Genomic DNA, 15712 nt, shown 5'->3' with positions numbered 1-15712 from the left:
CGCTTCTACCGCTTGCCTCCAAAATCCTCTTTAATCTGGTTTTTGACCTGCGCACTCTACTGAAACAGCGTTATGCAGCGTTACAAAGGATCTTCTGGTTGTTAAAGCCAAAGGTCACTTTTTTTATACTAATCCTCCTCAATCTACCGCCTGTGTTTGATACGGTCGACCACTCCCTGCTGATGCAAATTCTTCATTTGATTGGTATCCATAGTCAGGCTGCATCCTGGATCTCTTCTTACCTCTCTAATCTATCCTTCGCGGTCTCCTATGCAAACAAAATCTCGTCTCCAGTTCCACTTAATGTGGGGGTACCCCAAGGCTCTGTACTTGGGCCGTTGTTGTTCTCCCTCTACACACTGTCTTTGGGAGATCTTATCTGTTCATTTGGCTTTAAATATCATCTGTATTCTGATGATACCCAAATCTATTTTTCAACCCCTTCATTAACAGTTGAAAGTGAATCTCAAATCTCTAACTGCCTCCTAGCTATCTCCAATTGGATGAACCAACGCCACCTCAAACTGAACAAAAACTGAACTAAATGATCTTTCCGCCTAAGCCTGTTCCTGCCCCCCCCCTTTACTATCTCTATCGATGGCACCCTCATCAGCCCTGTCAATTCGGCATGTTGTTTGGGGGTGATCTTTGACTCCTGTCTCTCCTTCTCTGACCATATTAACAACACTGTCAAAACCTGTCACTTTTTCTTACGCAATATTGACAAAATCCGTCCCTTTCTTTCTACTGCAACAGCTAGGTTGCTCATGCATGCTCTCATCCTATCCCAACTTGACTACTGTAACCTGCTACTAATTGGCCTCCCTAACTGCCATCTTTCCCCCCTACAGTCTATATTAAATACTGCTGCCAGAATTCTCCTCCTCTCATCCAGGAGAGTTCAGGCCCTTCCCCTGCTAAAGTCCTTATTGTGGCTTCCTATTAAACAAAGAATATCTTACAAACTCCTTCTCTTAACCTTCAAAGCCCTCCATTCCTCTGTTCCTCACTACATCTCTTCTCTTGTGGAATGCCCTCCCTGATTTTCTCCAGAGAGAATCCTCCTTCAGTCTTTTTAAATCTAATCTTAAAGACTACCTTTTGGAGCACTCGCACAGCACCTGATCTGGGAACTAGCACTTACATTGTAGTGTAACCCACTGTGACCTGTAGCACTTATATTTGCCTCATTTGTGTCTGTAAGTTAACCTCCCATATAGATTGTAAGCTCTATGGGGCAGGGACCTCCATCCTCTTGTGTCTTTGAATTTTAACTTATTGCAACTGTATCTTGTATTTATTGTTATACTTTGTATTCTATTCTGTATTCTATTATTATCTTTACCCCCCTGTTTGTATTAATGTATTCTACTGTACAGCACTGCGTATATAAGTAGCACTTCTTTAATAAAGATATACATACTTACATACATACTGCTATGCAATTTGGTCACAGTGGAACTTTTATTGCCAGTTTTTGAAAATTTTGCGCTTTTTCACTTTAGGGGCCTTTCCTTGTGGGGTACTTTTAGTTTACCGTAACTTACAGACACAAATGAGGCAAATATAAGTGCTTGAATATGCTAGAATTTGTGGATAATTCCACTTATGTAACAAGATATAGAATTATAAATATTTACAAAATTAAAAAAAAATCCATAATATGAAGACATATCAGAAATCAGCATCCATCCAAGTCAAGGGGACAGTGCCAGGTGATAAGACCGACTTTAGAGCTTTAACTCCATTGGTACCAGAATGAAGGGTAACATGAACATGCTTTACATCTTTCATGGACCACAGAAGGGGGAGCATAGGAAATTTGCCTACACAGAATTTATTCTTTATCAATTTCAAGACCAAAGATTCCACCAACAGGAGGTTTATCCCAGAAAACTATACATTTTAGGAAATAACTAAAAATCTCCTACAGGCCATAAGGTTACCAGATAAAACATCCTAAATATCAATGCAAGGGGTCCAATGAACAGATAGTTTACTTAAGTATGTGGAATGTAGGGGTCCCAAAATGAAAATACCCCCATATGAGCTATCATTTCTGTCATTCCAGCCACTGCAAAACACATTTACTTCATTTTTATGTGGGCTACAAAAAAAGTACGCTCACCTCAGAAAACCATATATTTTTGGAAAGTACACATTTCCCCAAATTCAAAATGGGTACCCATGTCTTTCTACTCCAAAGTACCAAGCCGAAAGCTTCCCTAAATTTGATAATTTCTAAAAAACATCCACCTTGCAGCATCTTATTTTCTATAGGTCATTAGGTAACCATTTAAAACACCCTAAATATGACCCCAGAGGCCTACTTAACAGTTTGATGCTCACTGTACATAGGTTTATGAAAGCACATGGCACTTAAAGACCACAAAATATAACTTAAAGGAGAAGGAAAGGCTAGTAAAGCGTTAATCTCAAAATGCAGGCATACCTTCAGTTGTCTCAATAGTGCCCTTAAGTCTCCCCATATTTCTCCCAGTCAGAAGATCTGAAGCCAAACATTTAGAAAAAACGCTGAGCTGGGTAGAGATGATTCCCATAATGCCTCGCTCCTTCCCAGACTTGGCGACTTAGGACTATAGGCGGCGCATGCGCACCAGCAGGAGCTCTCCCCCCCCCCCAAAGTCCGGTTGCCATGGGGACTGCCGCCCTTATGTAGCGTATGTAGTGTATGCAGCGGCAGAACAAGAAGAGACAGTCAGCAGGCAGGTGGGGGGAGAGGCAAGCGGGTAGCGTGCGATTGTGCTAAGAGGACAAGATGTGCAGGTGGGGGGGGAGAGGCAAGCGGGGAGCATGCGCCTACTCACAAGAGGCGGCGAGCAAAGCTGGGGGGGGTGGGGCGGGGGGCAGGGGTTGATGACAAAAGGTGCGGACTGGAGCGGGTGGTGGTGCAGACACAAGGACGCAACGGGGGGGGGGGGGGTCTGTATGTATATTTTTATTTATAAAGCGCTACTTATGTACGCAGTGCTGTACAGTAGAATACATTAATACAAACAGGGGGTTAATAAGATAATAGATAAATACAAAGTATAACAATAAATACAAGATACAGTAACAGTTGCAATAAGTTAAGAGTCAAAGACACAAGAGGATGGAGGTCCCTGCCCCGTAGAGCTTACAATCTATATATATATCTTTTGTCTGATGACAAAAGGAGCGTACGGGAGCGGGTGGGTGGTGGTGCTGACACGAAGACGCAGGGGGGGTGATGACAAAAGCAGCGGAGCAGGTGGTTGTGGTCGATACACATAAGGACGCAGCTGCTGGGGGGGAGACACAGAAGGACGCAGGGTGGAGCGGGGGGGGGGGGGGCGCATGCACAGTGGAGACAGTGAGGGAAAGGGCGCTGTTCACTGAAACAAGTATGTAGAATGTAGTATGTGTATCTCTGTAAATCTTTCATTAGGCAAGCCAGAAATATAGCGTTTTTACACAGCAATAGTAGTACTATTGAATAGTGTGCTTCATAGGTTTTGACTTTCCTTGTCCTTTAAAATCTACTTAACAGTTTGATGCCCAATATGCACAGATATACCAAAGTATGTGATATGTACAGACATCAAATGAAAATAAGTGCATATGAATTTTCTTGGGCGCCAACTCGGCTTCAGATAACAAGACCCCTTGTTAGCATAATATGTATCGTAAGACCCTGGAAAACAATATATTCTTGGAAAGTACACATTCTGATGGATTCAACATGGGCACAGACGCCTTTCTACACCAATCTGCAAAGTACCAAAGCTTTCGTAACGTTAGTGTTTTTTTATGACTTTTCTAGAAATCCCCTAAAAATTTTGCAATCTGATGCATTTATCTCACGCACTCTTACATACAAAGGCAAATCACCCCAAATATGAACGCAGAGGTCTACTGAACAGTTTCATGCCTAATATGCATAGGTATACCAAAGTGTGCGTTATGTATGGACCCCAAAATAAAAATAGCCAGTTTGAATTTTCTTGCCTGCTAACTCAGCTTTTTGCTGTAAGACCCCCACAGGGACCCTCATATTTCTGGAAAGTACATTCTGATTTATACTAAATAGGTAACATAGTAAGTTAGGTTGAAAAAAGATACAATCAAATTGGTTTGACATAAAGCCATGCTTATTAGTGCTCATTATACCATTCTCCATAGCATACTTTTTTGTATGATCCCTTAACAAGCCTTCATATAACTTGCCCAACACGGATGTTAAACTTACTGGCATTTAATTTCCAGATTGTAGTCCCTTTTAAAAATAGGAATGACATCAGCTTTCCTCCAATCCATAGGTACCATACCAGATGAAAATGAGTCGGAGAATATCAGAAACAAAGGCGATTGTAAAACTGAACCTAGCTCTCTCACTACCCGAGGGTGTATTTCATCTGGCCCTTGTTCACATAAATTTTGAGAAAACCTTTATGTGCCATATCCTGCGTCAACCACTGACTAGGATTGAGCTGAGCCAACAGTGCAGCTATTGGGTGGTCTTGGCACTCTGGCTCCTCTGCTGTATACACTGAAGAAAAGAACTGGTTTAGCACATTTGCCTGATCTGTATCCATTATAACCATATTGTTACCATAATTCAACTGGGCCACACTCTTAGCCTGCATCTTTTTTTCGACTGATCGAGCCTAGCCTTCCTTCTGTATAGGAAGGAGTCAGGCTAGACTCGATCAATCGATCACCAAATAGTTAAACTTCACCCGATACTTTCTCCTGCATGGCCATATCCCCTGAAACTTTCCCTGCGTCGCCATATCGCCTTTGTTGAACTGACCGGAAGCCAAGTTTTTTACAGGTATTTTTTATCCGGATTGCTATTTTATAACACTTGTTATAGTGTTTATATCTATTAACAGCTTCTGTCTTAAAGGAGAAGGAAAGGCTAAGTCACTTGGGGGTGCCAAAATGTTAGACACCCCCAAGTGAATCAAAATCGCTTACCTTGTAACCTTGTACCCTGGGCTGGTGCCCCTGTTGGGAGAAAAAAGCACCAGCCCGGGGTACCTGTAGCGAGCGCTTCCTCCTTCTTCTGCCGGCAAAATCCCTGGGCCGGAACATGCACAGTAGAGTGAAAAGCCAACTTTCTTGTTAAAGTTCGGCTTTTCACTCTACTGCGCATGCACAACAGGAAGAAGGAAGTGCTCGCAGGTACCCCGGGCTGGTGCTGTTCTCTCCTAACAGGGGCACCAGCCCTGGGTAAAACATTAGCGATTTAGTGTGTGGATGTGCTTGTGTGCCACATCTAAAAGTTGTTTGACAGTGTGTGTGTATATGAGTATCTATAAACACAAAATGTACAAAAAAAATAAAAATGAACTGGGCTAAATTATGTGTGTTTACCTGTTATGGAGCAGGATAAATGCAGGGATCGCTTGAGGGGTCCTGGGGGGGGTCTGCCTTGGCAGAGTTCTGCCCAGCAGGAAGTGAGTGGGGGGTGCTGGGAGAGTAGGAAGCAGGTGAAGCTGCAGATGTGATGTGTCTTGGAGGGGACTGTCATCTCTCCTGACTTTTTGCAGAGAGAGATCTCTATCTGCCCAAGAATGTATGCTATACATGCTTGGATAGAGCCTTTTTCTGCCAGCACATACAGGATGTGTGCTTAGCAGTTGAAGAGTTAAAGGGACTAATAAATAGAGCTTATGATGAACATACGTTCTTCCTATTGTAAATAAATATAAGACCACATACACTATTACCTGCTGGCACTGTTCATTGACTTTATCTAAGTGCATAAACATGCATTCACAGCACTGAACTCAGAACAGGTGACCTTTCGTCCAAGAAAAACAAGGGTTATTACCTTTGTAAGTACTAGCTTTCTATTGACCTTTATTTTATTGTGACATTAGAGGAAGAAAGAATGTTGAAAGACACAGAAATGTATGTAGTTGCATGTTACTGCCTGTATTCTAAACAGGCATATAGCATTATTCATTAAAAGTATCGGGAAAAAAACAAAAATAAATAAATATGTTTTTTAAAAAATGGGGAGAGGAATAACCGTATTTGTTTGAATGTTTGAATAAAGTGATGCATACCTGACTCCAGTATCGGTTTATGATGAGAAGAGAAGCATCATCTGTTGCTTGCCGCCTTTCTAAAGTCTCAATACGATCACGCAGTTCATCTTCTATGGCCTGTCTCTGGTCTAACATTCCAGCCAACTTCTTGTTTTTCAGTTGAAGGGTCCTCAGATCTTGCTCCTCCTGCAAATGTATGGAGTAGTATAGATTTTATATACATTGCACAAAAATATATATATATCTTGATAATGGTCAAAGCATTGACCAAAATACTGACTTGTCTGTCAACCAAACTAGGTGCACAGTGTATTATTTGGTGTGATATATAATATGCTATTGCAATTTCTCTCTCTCTCTAGATCTATATATCTCATATATATATATATATATATATATATATATTACACACTTTATACTACAGGTGACCCTGAAGTAAACGGACAGTCTGCTCAAACAGTGTCTTACCACAGGGCCAAACAAGGTCTCATGTAGTATGTTCAGCTGAGTGGACTGCCTAGCAATTGTAGCATGTTGCAGCTACATCCAACAAGTGCGAACAACGTAAGCTGTACGAAAATCCTCAGATCACAGACTTACAGTTTAATGCAATGAACAAACTGAGTGGAAGTGTAAACAGCTAAAAAGACTAAAGCTAGCCATACATGCAACGATATTATCATACAAAACCTTGTTTCATACGATATTGGGTGCATTTATGGTGGCGAGACAAGACGACCAATATCGCAAAGGCTGCAGATATCAGTCATCTCGTCGATCGGGCAGGTCTTCACCTCTTGTATCGGTTATTGATTGCTTTATATGTTACTCTGTATGTCCAATGTATGTAACCCACTTATTGTACAGCGCTGCGGAATATGTTGGCGCTTTATAAATAAATGTTAATGTAATGTTAGAAGATTTTCATCAGCAAAATCTACGTTTAAGGCTGAATCGGCAGGTGGAGGTAGAATTTCTATTGCTTCTGACAATTCAGCCCTGAATGGCAGCATCAGATAACTGGCACAGCCCTTGTGCAGATACATGAGAACTAGATAAGAACAGAGGCATAGGTTACTCTTTTATAGAAAACCAGGGTGAACAAGTTAGACTTTATTGCTCTGATACAGTGTCTTAATTGAGAGTTGTCATTGCCTTCCCAGGCTTGGGCATCAAGGGATATCTGGTAAATGTTGATGGGTTTTTTTTTGGAATTTAAAATGTATTTCCTAAATATGGAAGCGAAACAACATAGCTGGGGCAAAGACATACGGGACGTTTTGATAAATCTTGGCTACCACAGACAAAAAAGTCCCTTGGTTCCTTCCCACCAGCAAAAAAACAAATGCCAGTGAAAAAAACATAAGATTTATTGTGGCAACAAAACGCCACAGTGTGCCATAAAGCTGCATAGTAAGTAATTATTTGGATGTTTAGGGATAAAAATGGCTGAGACACTATCCCTATATTATTGGTTAAGATGCATGCTTAACATGTGTTCTGCATACAGAAAGTTTTTTATATAGTTGGTAGCAATACTGTGGAGGCTGGATCCTTCCCCTCATTAACATAGGACAGCCAATATTTAACTACTGTAGGAGCACAGAATTGTATTGATCAGTCCTCTTAGTGCTTTATAAATAGTTTTTAACACAAAATAACACACAGTGTTACAAATGTTCCCTTTAGGCAAACTAAATTAGATTTCTGAAGGTTATGCCTCAGGCTGGAAGGATTTAAAGGTGTAGTACCAGATGGCAAATGCCAGCTGTATTCAAAATGCTACATAAGCTATAGACATACCAAAAAAAGTCCTAAACAGATCCGCAGTAAACAAAATTGATAAGTGCACTTACTGTTGAAGACACACTTCCTAGTTTAATCGTCTCGACAGTGGTTCCAGAATCTTCCACTGCTGCCTTTTTTTCAGGGGGTCCTAAAGAACCTACATCCCCCACAGTACGTTTACTTCCAGGCCCTGACATCCCTGTAAGCTTTTCAACATCTATTTCAGACACCTAAAGAGGGCAAAGTGTAAACAGAGAAAGAAATTCACATGCAAATGAATGAAATAAAAAGACATATCAGATACTTGAGTGTACACTCACCAGACCAATATACACACTAGGACTAAGCTTATGAATAGCCTACCTAAAAAAGGAAAATGCTATGAAAATAAGAGTATTACCACATGAAATCTTTATGTAAGGGTTAGTAACCTAGTGTTACAATAAAGCCATTAAAGGAATTCTGCACAAAAAAAAATAAACATTATTAAACATTTTCAATGGTTTTAAAAATTATGTGAAAATGGAATGGAAAATGGAAATTAAAAAACATATTTATTTATCATTTTCTATCCTCTGGGTCTGACTTTTAAAAAAATGTCAAAGGGTCTGATCTTTCTTTTAATCTGCTGGCTTGCATCAGCTTGTTTCACAAAAGCAAAGAATATAGGCAACCAGACAGAGACAGCTTTTTAAAGATATTACATGTACAAATAACTTTAAAACCCCTTCAATTTTAAAAACATTGCAATGACAAAATGTGCATGTCCCATTTTCTAGGAATTAATGTATTCTTGCAGCAGGTCAAACGTTATCAAACCTGATCACATCAAACCACATAAAAACTAAACGTTATGTGTTAACAGCAAGCAAGATACATGCACATTGCTGCTGATATAAAGGTATATTCTGCACAACTTATTTGGAAGTTTATTGTTTCAAAGCAAAGAGTCATTCCCTCTCACTCTGCAGTATGACGGTTTCTCCTTTTTAGAAAAGAAAATAATACAAAACCAGTTTTGCTCTGCAATATCCCTTTTTTGCTTGCAAGCATGCCTAAAGGATTAATCTTATTAGTTTAAACTAAAGGTGACCCCTGCTATATGGAAATACATACCAAACGTATTCCCGCAGAACAGGCCAATTTTTTAATACAGCCCGCAATCCCTGATCCGCTCGGTAGCTGCTAGTTCCCGACTGCCGTGAGTGACGTTCAATCACGTGAAGACGTGGCGACGTCTCCAACACGTAACATTCGGCGCCTTCTTTAAATGCCTGTGTAAGTAAATTATAGGTGAGTGCGTTCCACAGTGGTTACTCGGGGATGCTATGGATAGAATGGCTCATTAAAGGTAGTGTCACAGTGCGCTATTCTGTGAGTATTGGGTTGCGCTGGGTAGCATTATTTTTTTCTTGGGACAGGATTAAATGCAGGAGTTCTGTTCTTGCCTGAATACTGGGACACTTGCTTGTTCAGTGGAGGCTGTGGATCTTTTACGCACTTGCTGGTCTCTGTAAGGTGTGTTAGGGGGTTAGTGGAGCCTTCTTATATTTGGAGTGCTTGTATTTTTTGGGGGTAAGGGTGCTGATGAATTTTGGGGTGTGTGCATTTTTTGAAGGGTGGTTGTTGATTTTTTTTTTTCGTTTGGGTTGGTGAGACGTGCTGCACAATTTCGAGCCCTGGGAAGAGTTTTGGAGTGTGCTGATATTTTTGGTGTGTTAGATAATTTTGGGGGATGGCTTTTTTTGGGTTAGTGGGGGAGGTACAGTGTGTGGTGAGATTACATGAGCTGTGGTAGGTTTATGTCTTTGGGGTTATTTGGCTCAAGAGCAGTGTGTAGGGAAATTAGACTTATGGGTTGTGGCAGCAAGTGAGGTCTCTAGTTATGGATGGGGGGGTGGTTTGGAGGTGTGTAAGTAAGGCATTATTTATGTATATTAGGTATGTGTATGCCTTGCATTGTTTGTGTTCCTAGTTTTATACCTGACTGTGGGAAAGTGAGGTAGCATGTGCCACTCCTAGGTTTGTTTGTGTCTTTGGGGGTCAGGTTAGGGAAATGAGGGCACCTTCTGTTTGTCAGGAATGGGGAGATAGGTTGGGTTAGTCTGTGTGCCTCCAAGGTATGTGTTTCATTGTGGGTACACATACTGGCAGAAAAATGTTGTAAGTGCCAAACACTTAGTGCCTACTTGCTTTGCATTAAAGAGCTTCCTTACTGCACAGCAATGAGCCAAGGGGACACCCATTTCTTACCTGATTGTCAAAGGACCTGACTTCCAGTGCCCACCCACTCCTTTCCTGCTGTGTAGGTTCTGCAATCCTTTTTACACATTTACACCCATATACACGCACTTACACAAACATTACACATTTTACTAACGTTCGTTTTTTTCACATATTTACACACTCACATACACATTTATATATTTCTAGAGCTGTAAACGTGCATACACAAAATATATTAATAAAATATTAACAGCATGGCTATTTGATCAAGTATTCTGACTGCTAACCACGCTGTTGGATCAGTTATTTGATTTGCCTAATTGTATTTGATTTCCAGTGATTTCCAGAGCTTTCCAGCTTTTTTAATTATAGTCAAGAACTGTGGTGCAGGGTAGGCTATAAATCATGGGGATTGCAAAATGTATCCTTTAGGGCGAAGACACACAGGGTGATTAGTCGCTGAAACTTTTTGAAAAGTCGTGGCGACTAATCTGAGCAACAAAATTGCACGTTGCGATTTGTCGTGGAAAGTCGCCACGCCTCAGTTAATTAAAAGTCCCGGCGAATAATCTCCTCATGTGTCTTCGCCCTTAGCAATGACATGATTTAACGGCTTTGGCACAAAGGCATTGTGGCCACAGCTGCCATCCAGTGGAATTGGAAAACAACATCAGAAAAATGCCTGGCACCATTCTTACAGTACTAAATTAATCTGATATTTGAACCAGTGACATTTGGGCCACTGAAGTCTATCTGTCACCAGTGTGTGCACGTTCAGTACAGCGCTTTTCATTTTGTGTTATGAGGTGCCCACAGCCCCAAGGGCAGAGCTGGAAATAAACAATTCTCTGTGCAGATGAAGTCCATCAGGTCCCTGTGTCCAGTAGCAGCCCAGGCAGTAATTCAGCAGTTTGGTTTCCTTGGTCTTACTTGACCAGCTGAATCCAACATCCACATGAAGAAAATATTGGAGGGCACTTTTTCCATAATATATTAGTAAACAAAATAACATTATTCAGTCCCCAGCACAGTGCTGCATTAACCTTTTAAGTGCCACCCAATGTAGAATCTACGCTCTGTGTATAAAAATACAGAAGTGCCACAGAACGTAGATTCTACATTGTGCTACACTTCCGGGTTTGGAATCATGTTCCCCAGCCCTTAGAACGAGTGGCCTCATAGGAAACGACAGGCACGTTGTTACAGGTATAGGACCCATTAACCAGAATGCTCGGGACCAAGGCTATTCCGGATAAGGGGTCTTTCCGTAATTTGCATCTCCATACCTTAAGTCTACTAAAAAATCAATTAAACATTAAACCCAATAGGGTTGTTTTGCATCCAATAAGCATTATTTAGATCTTAGTTGGGAACAATTACAAGGTGCTGTTTTATTACTACAGAGAAAAAGGAAATCAAGTTTTAAAATTCTGAATTACTTGATTAAAATGGAGTCAATAGGAGACAGGCTTTCCGTAATTCTGAGCTTTCTGGATAACTGGTTCCCGGATATTGGATCCCATACCTGTACTATGTGCCTGTCATTTCCTGCACGACTCACTGGATCTGCAGAGTAGATGGCTGCTCCTGTCCCTGGGTCCCTCCTGCCTTGTCTAGGATGATCTTCATACCTGCCAACCCCAGGTAAGTGTAAAACAAATACACAAACCCATACTTATTACACTAATCTATACTTACACACATACATTTTGGGGGGTTTCACACGTTCACAGCACACACACTTACTTTAACATGCCCACACCACACATTTTGCTAAGTGTACACACACACACGTACAATTATTTTTTTTTTTCATTGCATCATCTTTTGTTTTTCTTTGCCTGAAGACAATGTTTTATCACCATTTCGGATAGTGTATTCGCTAAACTCACTGTGCAATACCTTTTGTATGTTATTTCAGTGTGTTTATTACATTTTCTGTGATTTTGGTGCATTTGTATTCATTTTATTGTATCGTTAGCCATTTTATTGCATTTTCAGTTATGCATAGGTGTTATTCCCTTGATTTTTTCCGTAAAACTAGTTTGTCTAAGCCAAAATATTCAAACTGATTCTGACTACACTAAATACACTAGGCGAAACAAAACATTGATTTTAGTGTTTTTTGGGGGGATTTTAACAATGTTATTGCATTTCGCATTGTTCTTTGTTACTTGTCTTTGCCTATGGAAAGTTTGTCTGCTATATATTGATTTGGGTGCCTCTATATACAACATAGTTTGGTAAATCTATACATATTGGGCATCAAACTGTTCAGTAGGCCTCTGGCAGTGGTATTTAGAATGTTTTATGTTGATACATTACAAAATGTGGGGGTACATAATGGGGTAAAATTAAAGCTTTGTGACTATTTTTAAAAAATGTGTACTTAGAATGTGTACTTTTGGAAAATATATGGTTTTCTGGGGTCAATTTACTTATTTCCCACTTTTACCACATTTATTTCTACTACCATAAAATACATATGCACTAACTTCCTTTTGGGGTCTATAAATGCCAGCTACTTTGGTAATTTTATGCACAGTGGGCATCAAATTGTTCAGTGAACAATTGGCTTTCATATTTTGGATGGTTTTTTTTTGGTACCTTATGTTATGTAGGAGATAAGGTGTATGAAAGTGGAAGGTTTGATTTTCAGGCATTTCATCAAAACCACCAAAAACAAACATGGGTGCCCATTTTGATTCGTCTTAATGTGTACTTTCCAAAAATATACAGTGGCTTGCAAAAGTATTCGGCCTCCTTCAACTTTTCCACATTTTGTCACATTACAGCCACAAACATGAATCAATTTTATTGGAATTCCACGTGAAAGACCAGTACAAAGTGGTGTACACATGAGAAGTGGAATGAAAATCATACATGATTCCAAACATTTTTTACAAATAAATAACTGCAAAGTGGGGTGTGCGTAATTATTCAGCCCCCTGAGTCAATACTTTGTAGAACCACCTTTTGCTGCAATTACAGCTGCCAGTCTTTTAGGGTATGTCTCTACCAGCTTTGCACATCTACAGACTGAAATCCTTGCCCATTCTTCTTTGCAAAACAGCTCCTGCTCAGTCAGATTAGATGGACAGCGTTTGTGAACAGCAGTTTTCAGATCTTGCCACAGATTCTCGATTGGATTTAGATCTGGACTTTGACTGGGCCATTCTAACATAGATATGTTTTGTTTTAAACCATTCCATTGTTGCCCTGGCTTTATGTTTAGGGTCGTGGTCCTGCTGGAATGTGAACCTCCGCCCCAGTCTCAAGTCTTTTGCAGACTCCAAGAGGTTTTCTTCCAAGATTGCCCTGTATTTGGCTCCATCCATCTTCCCATCAACTCTGACCAGCTTCCCTGTCCCTGCTGAAGAGAAGCACCCCCAGAGCATGATGCTGCCACCACCATATTTGACAGTGGGGATGGTGTGTTCAGAGTGATGTGCAGTGTTAGTTTTCCGCCACACATAGCGTTTTGCATTTTGGCCAAAAAGTTCCATTTTGGTCTCACCTGACCAGAGTACCTTCTTCCCCATGTTTGCTGTGTCCCCCACATGGCTTGTGGCAAACTGCAAACGGGACTTTGTGCAGTGCACGACTAATAGTTGTCCTATGGACAGATTCCCCCACCTGAGCTGTAGATCTCTGCAGCTCGTCCAGAGTCACCATGGGCCTCTTGGCTGCATTTCTGATTAGTGCTCTGCTTGTTTGGCCTGTGAGTTTAGGTGGACGGCCTTGTCTTGGTAGGTTTACAGTTGTGCCATACTCCTTCCATTTCTGAATGATCGCTTGAACAGTGCTCCGTGGGATGTTCAAGGCTTTGGAAATCTTTTTGTAGCCTAAGCCTGCTTTAAATTTCTCAATAACTTTATCCCTGACCTGTCTGATTTGTTCTTTGGACTTCATGGTGTTGTTGCTCCCAATATTCTCTTAGACAACCTCTGAGGCCGTCACAGAGCAGCTGTATTTGTACTGACATTAGATTACACACAGGTGCACTGTATTTAGCCATTAGCACTCATCAGGCAATGTCTATGGGCAACTGACTGCACTCAGACCAAAGGGGGCTGAATAATTACGCACACCCCACTTTGCAGTTATTTATTTGTAAAAAATGTTTGGAATCTTGTATGATTTTCGTTCCACTTCTCACATGTACACCACTTTTGTATTGGTCTTTTACGTGGAATTCCAATATAATTGATTCATGTTTGTGGCTGTAATGTGACAAAATGTGGAAAAGTTCAAGGGGGCCGAATACTTTTGCAAGCCACTGTATGGTTATGTGATCTCTGGGCAATTTGTATGCACTAACTTACTTTTGGGGTCTCTAGATGCCAGGTACTTTGGTAATCCTATGCACAATTGCACAAGTGTTTTCTTGGTACCTAATGTTATATGGGAGATTTGATGCTTGAAAGTGGAAGTTTTGGGGACATTTTTTAGATTTTTTTTTTTATTTTTTACAATACATGTAAACCATAATAATTACACAACTTACTTTATCAATATCCCCAGAGAGAAAAGAAAAACACCATAACTTAACATAACTAGTAGGTCCTCAAAAAAAAAAAACCCCAGACACATTAAACCTATAACTATAAATTATCCAGAGGTAAATAGATAGGCCACCATGCGGGGTTTACCTTGATGTGGTATGGCGGCTTACCAATCTTATGATCATAATTTTGTAACTAAAAACCCCTGGTTTTTGTGAATACACGCACTAGCATAGACAATTTATTTATGAAATGGGACCAGGAAATGTGCATTGTACATTCCTGGCCGACTCCTTTGTTCCTCACAGAGCAATCGTTTGGTTGCGCCCCCCCACTACTACTGCTGTGTCCCGCCTTAAACCTTTCTGTCTTGCTGCCCCTTACATTTGGAATGCCCTCCCTGATTTCCTCCGGAGAGAATCCTCCCTCAGTCTTTTTAAAACCAAACTTAAAGACTACCTTTTGGAGCACTCGCCCAGTACCTGACCTGGGAACTAGCATTTATATTGTAATATCACCCACTGTGACCTACAGCACTTTTATTTGCCTATTTGTGTCTGTAAGTTACCCTCCCATCTAGATTGTAAGCTCTACAGGGCAGGGACCTCCATCCTCTTGTGTCTTTGACTCTTCTCTTATTGCAACTATATCTTTTATTAATTTGTGTTTATTGTAATACTTTGTATTTATCTATCTCAATACCCCCTGTTTGTATTAATGTATTCTACTGTACAGTGCTGCGTACATAAGTAGCGCTTTATAAATAAAGATATGCATACATACAATCCCCCCTATTTTTTTGTATGCTTGTAGTTAATTTGGCCAGATCAGTCACACTTCCATTGTATTTGTATACTCTATTTAGCCTTTGAGTGCTCCCACAACCCCAGGACCAGAAATGTTCTTCCATATTTTTTGAGCTTCCTGTAAGAATCTTTTTAAAAATATTTCTTGGAATTGCCTTTTCATATTCTATATTACTGCTAACTTCTCTCACAAGCTGGGAAATGTTTGGGACTTCCTGTTTTTTCCAATTTCTGGCAATTAAAACTCTGACTGTATTTGATAATTGAAAAATTACTATTTCCAGAGCTTTGTTAGGAATTTTGTCATAACACCAGTTCTGGAGATAAAACGAAATCTCATGAAATA

The 15712-nt window shown here is 40.4% G+C and overlaps 1 protein-coding gene across 5 annotated transcripts in view; it reads right to left on the bottom strand.

The window, feature by feature from the left end:
• rnf20 (ring finger protein 20) overlaps positions 1–9071 on the bottom strand; it is a 54000-nt gene extending 44929 nt beyond the window's left edge. For 3 of the 5 annotated variants that reach the window (XM_018095910.2, XM_002941865.5, XM_004910891.4), the window contains exons 1-3: positions 8946–9071; positions 7898–8059; positions 6060–6227 (exon numbers count right to left, since the gene is read on the bottom strand). In XM_018095910.2, the coding sequence (XP_017951399.2) occupies positions 6060–6227; positions 7898–8026 (297 nt within the window). In that variant the 5' untranslated portion in view covers positions 8027–8059; positions 8946–9071. Of the gene's footprint in view, positions 1–6059; positions 6228–7897; positions 8060–8786; positions 8883–8945 lie in introns of those variants that run through there. The other 2 variants (XM_004910890.4, XM_012953362.3) reach the window with 2 other exon arrangements.
• Positions 9072–15712: the final 6641 nt, after the last annotated feature.

This window comes from Xenopus tropicalis, chromosome 7 (assembly GCF_000004195.4).
Source record: "Xenopus tropicalis strain Nigerian chromosome 7, UCB_Xtro_10.0, whole genome shotgun sequence".
NCBI lineage: Eukaryota > Metazoa > Chordata > Amphibia > Anura > Pipidae > Xenopus > Xenopus tropicalis.
Note: the sequence above shows the minus strand (reverse complement) of the source record. Positions and strands in the feature narration are given on the sequence as shown.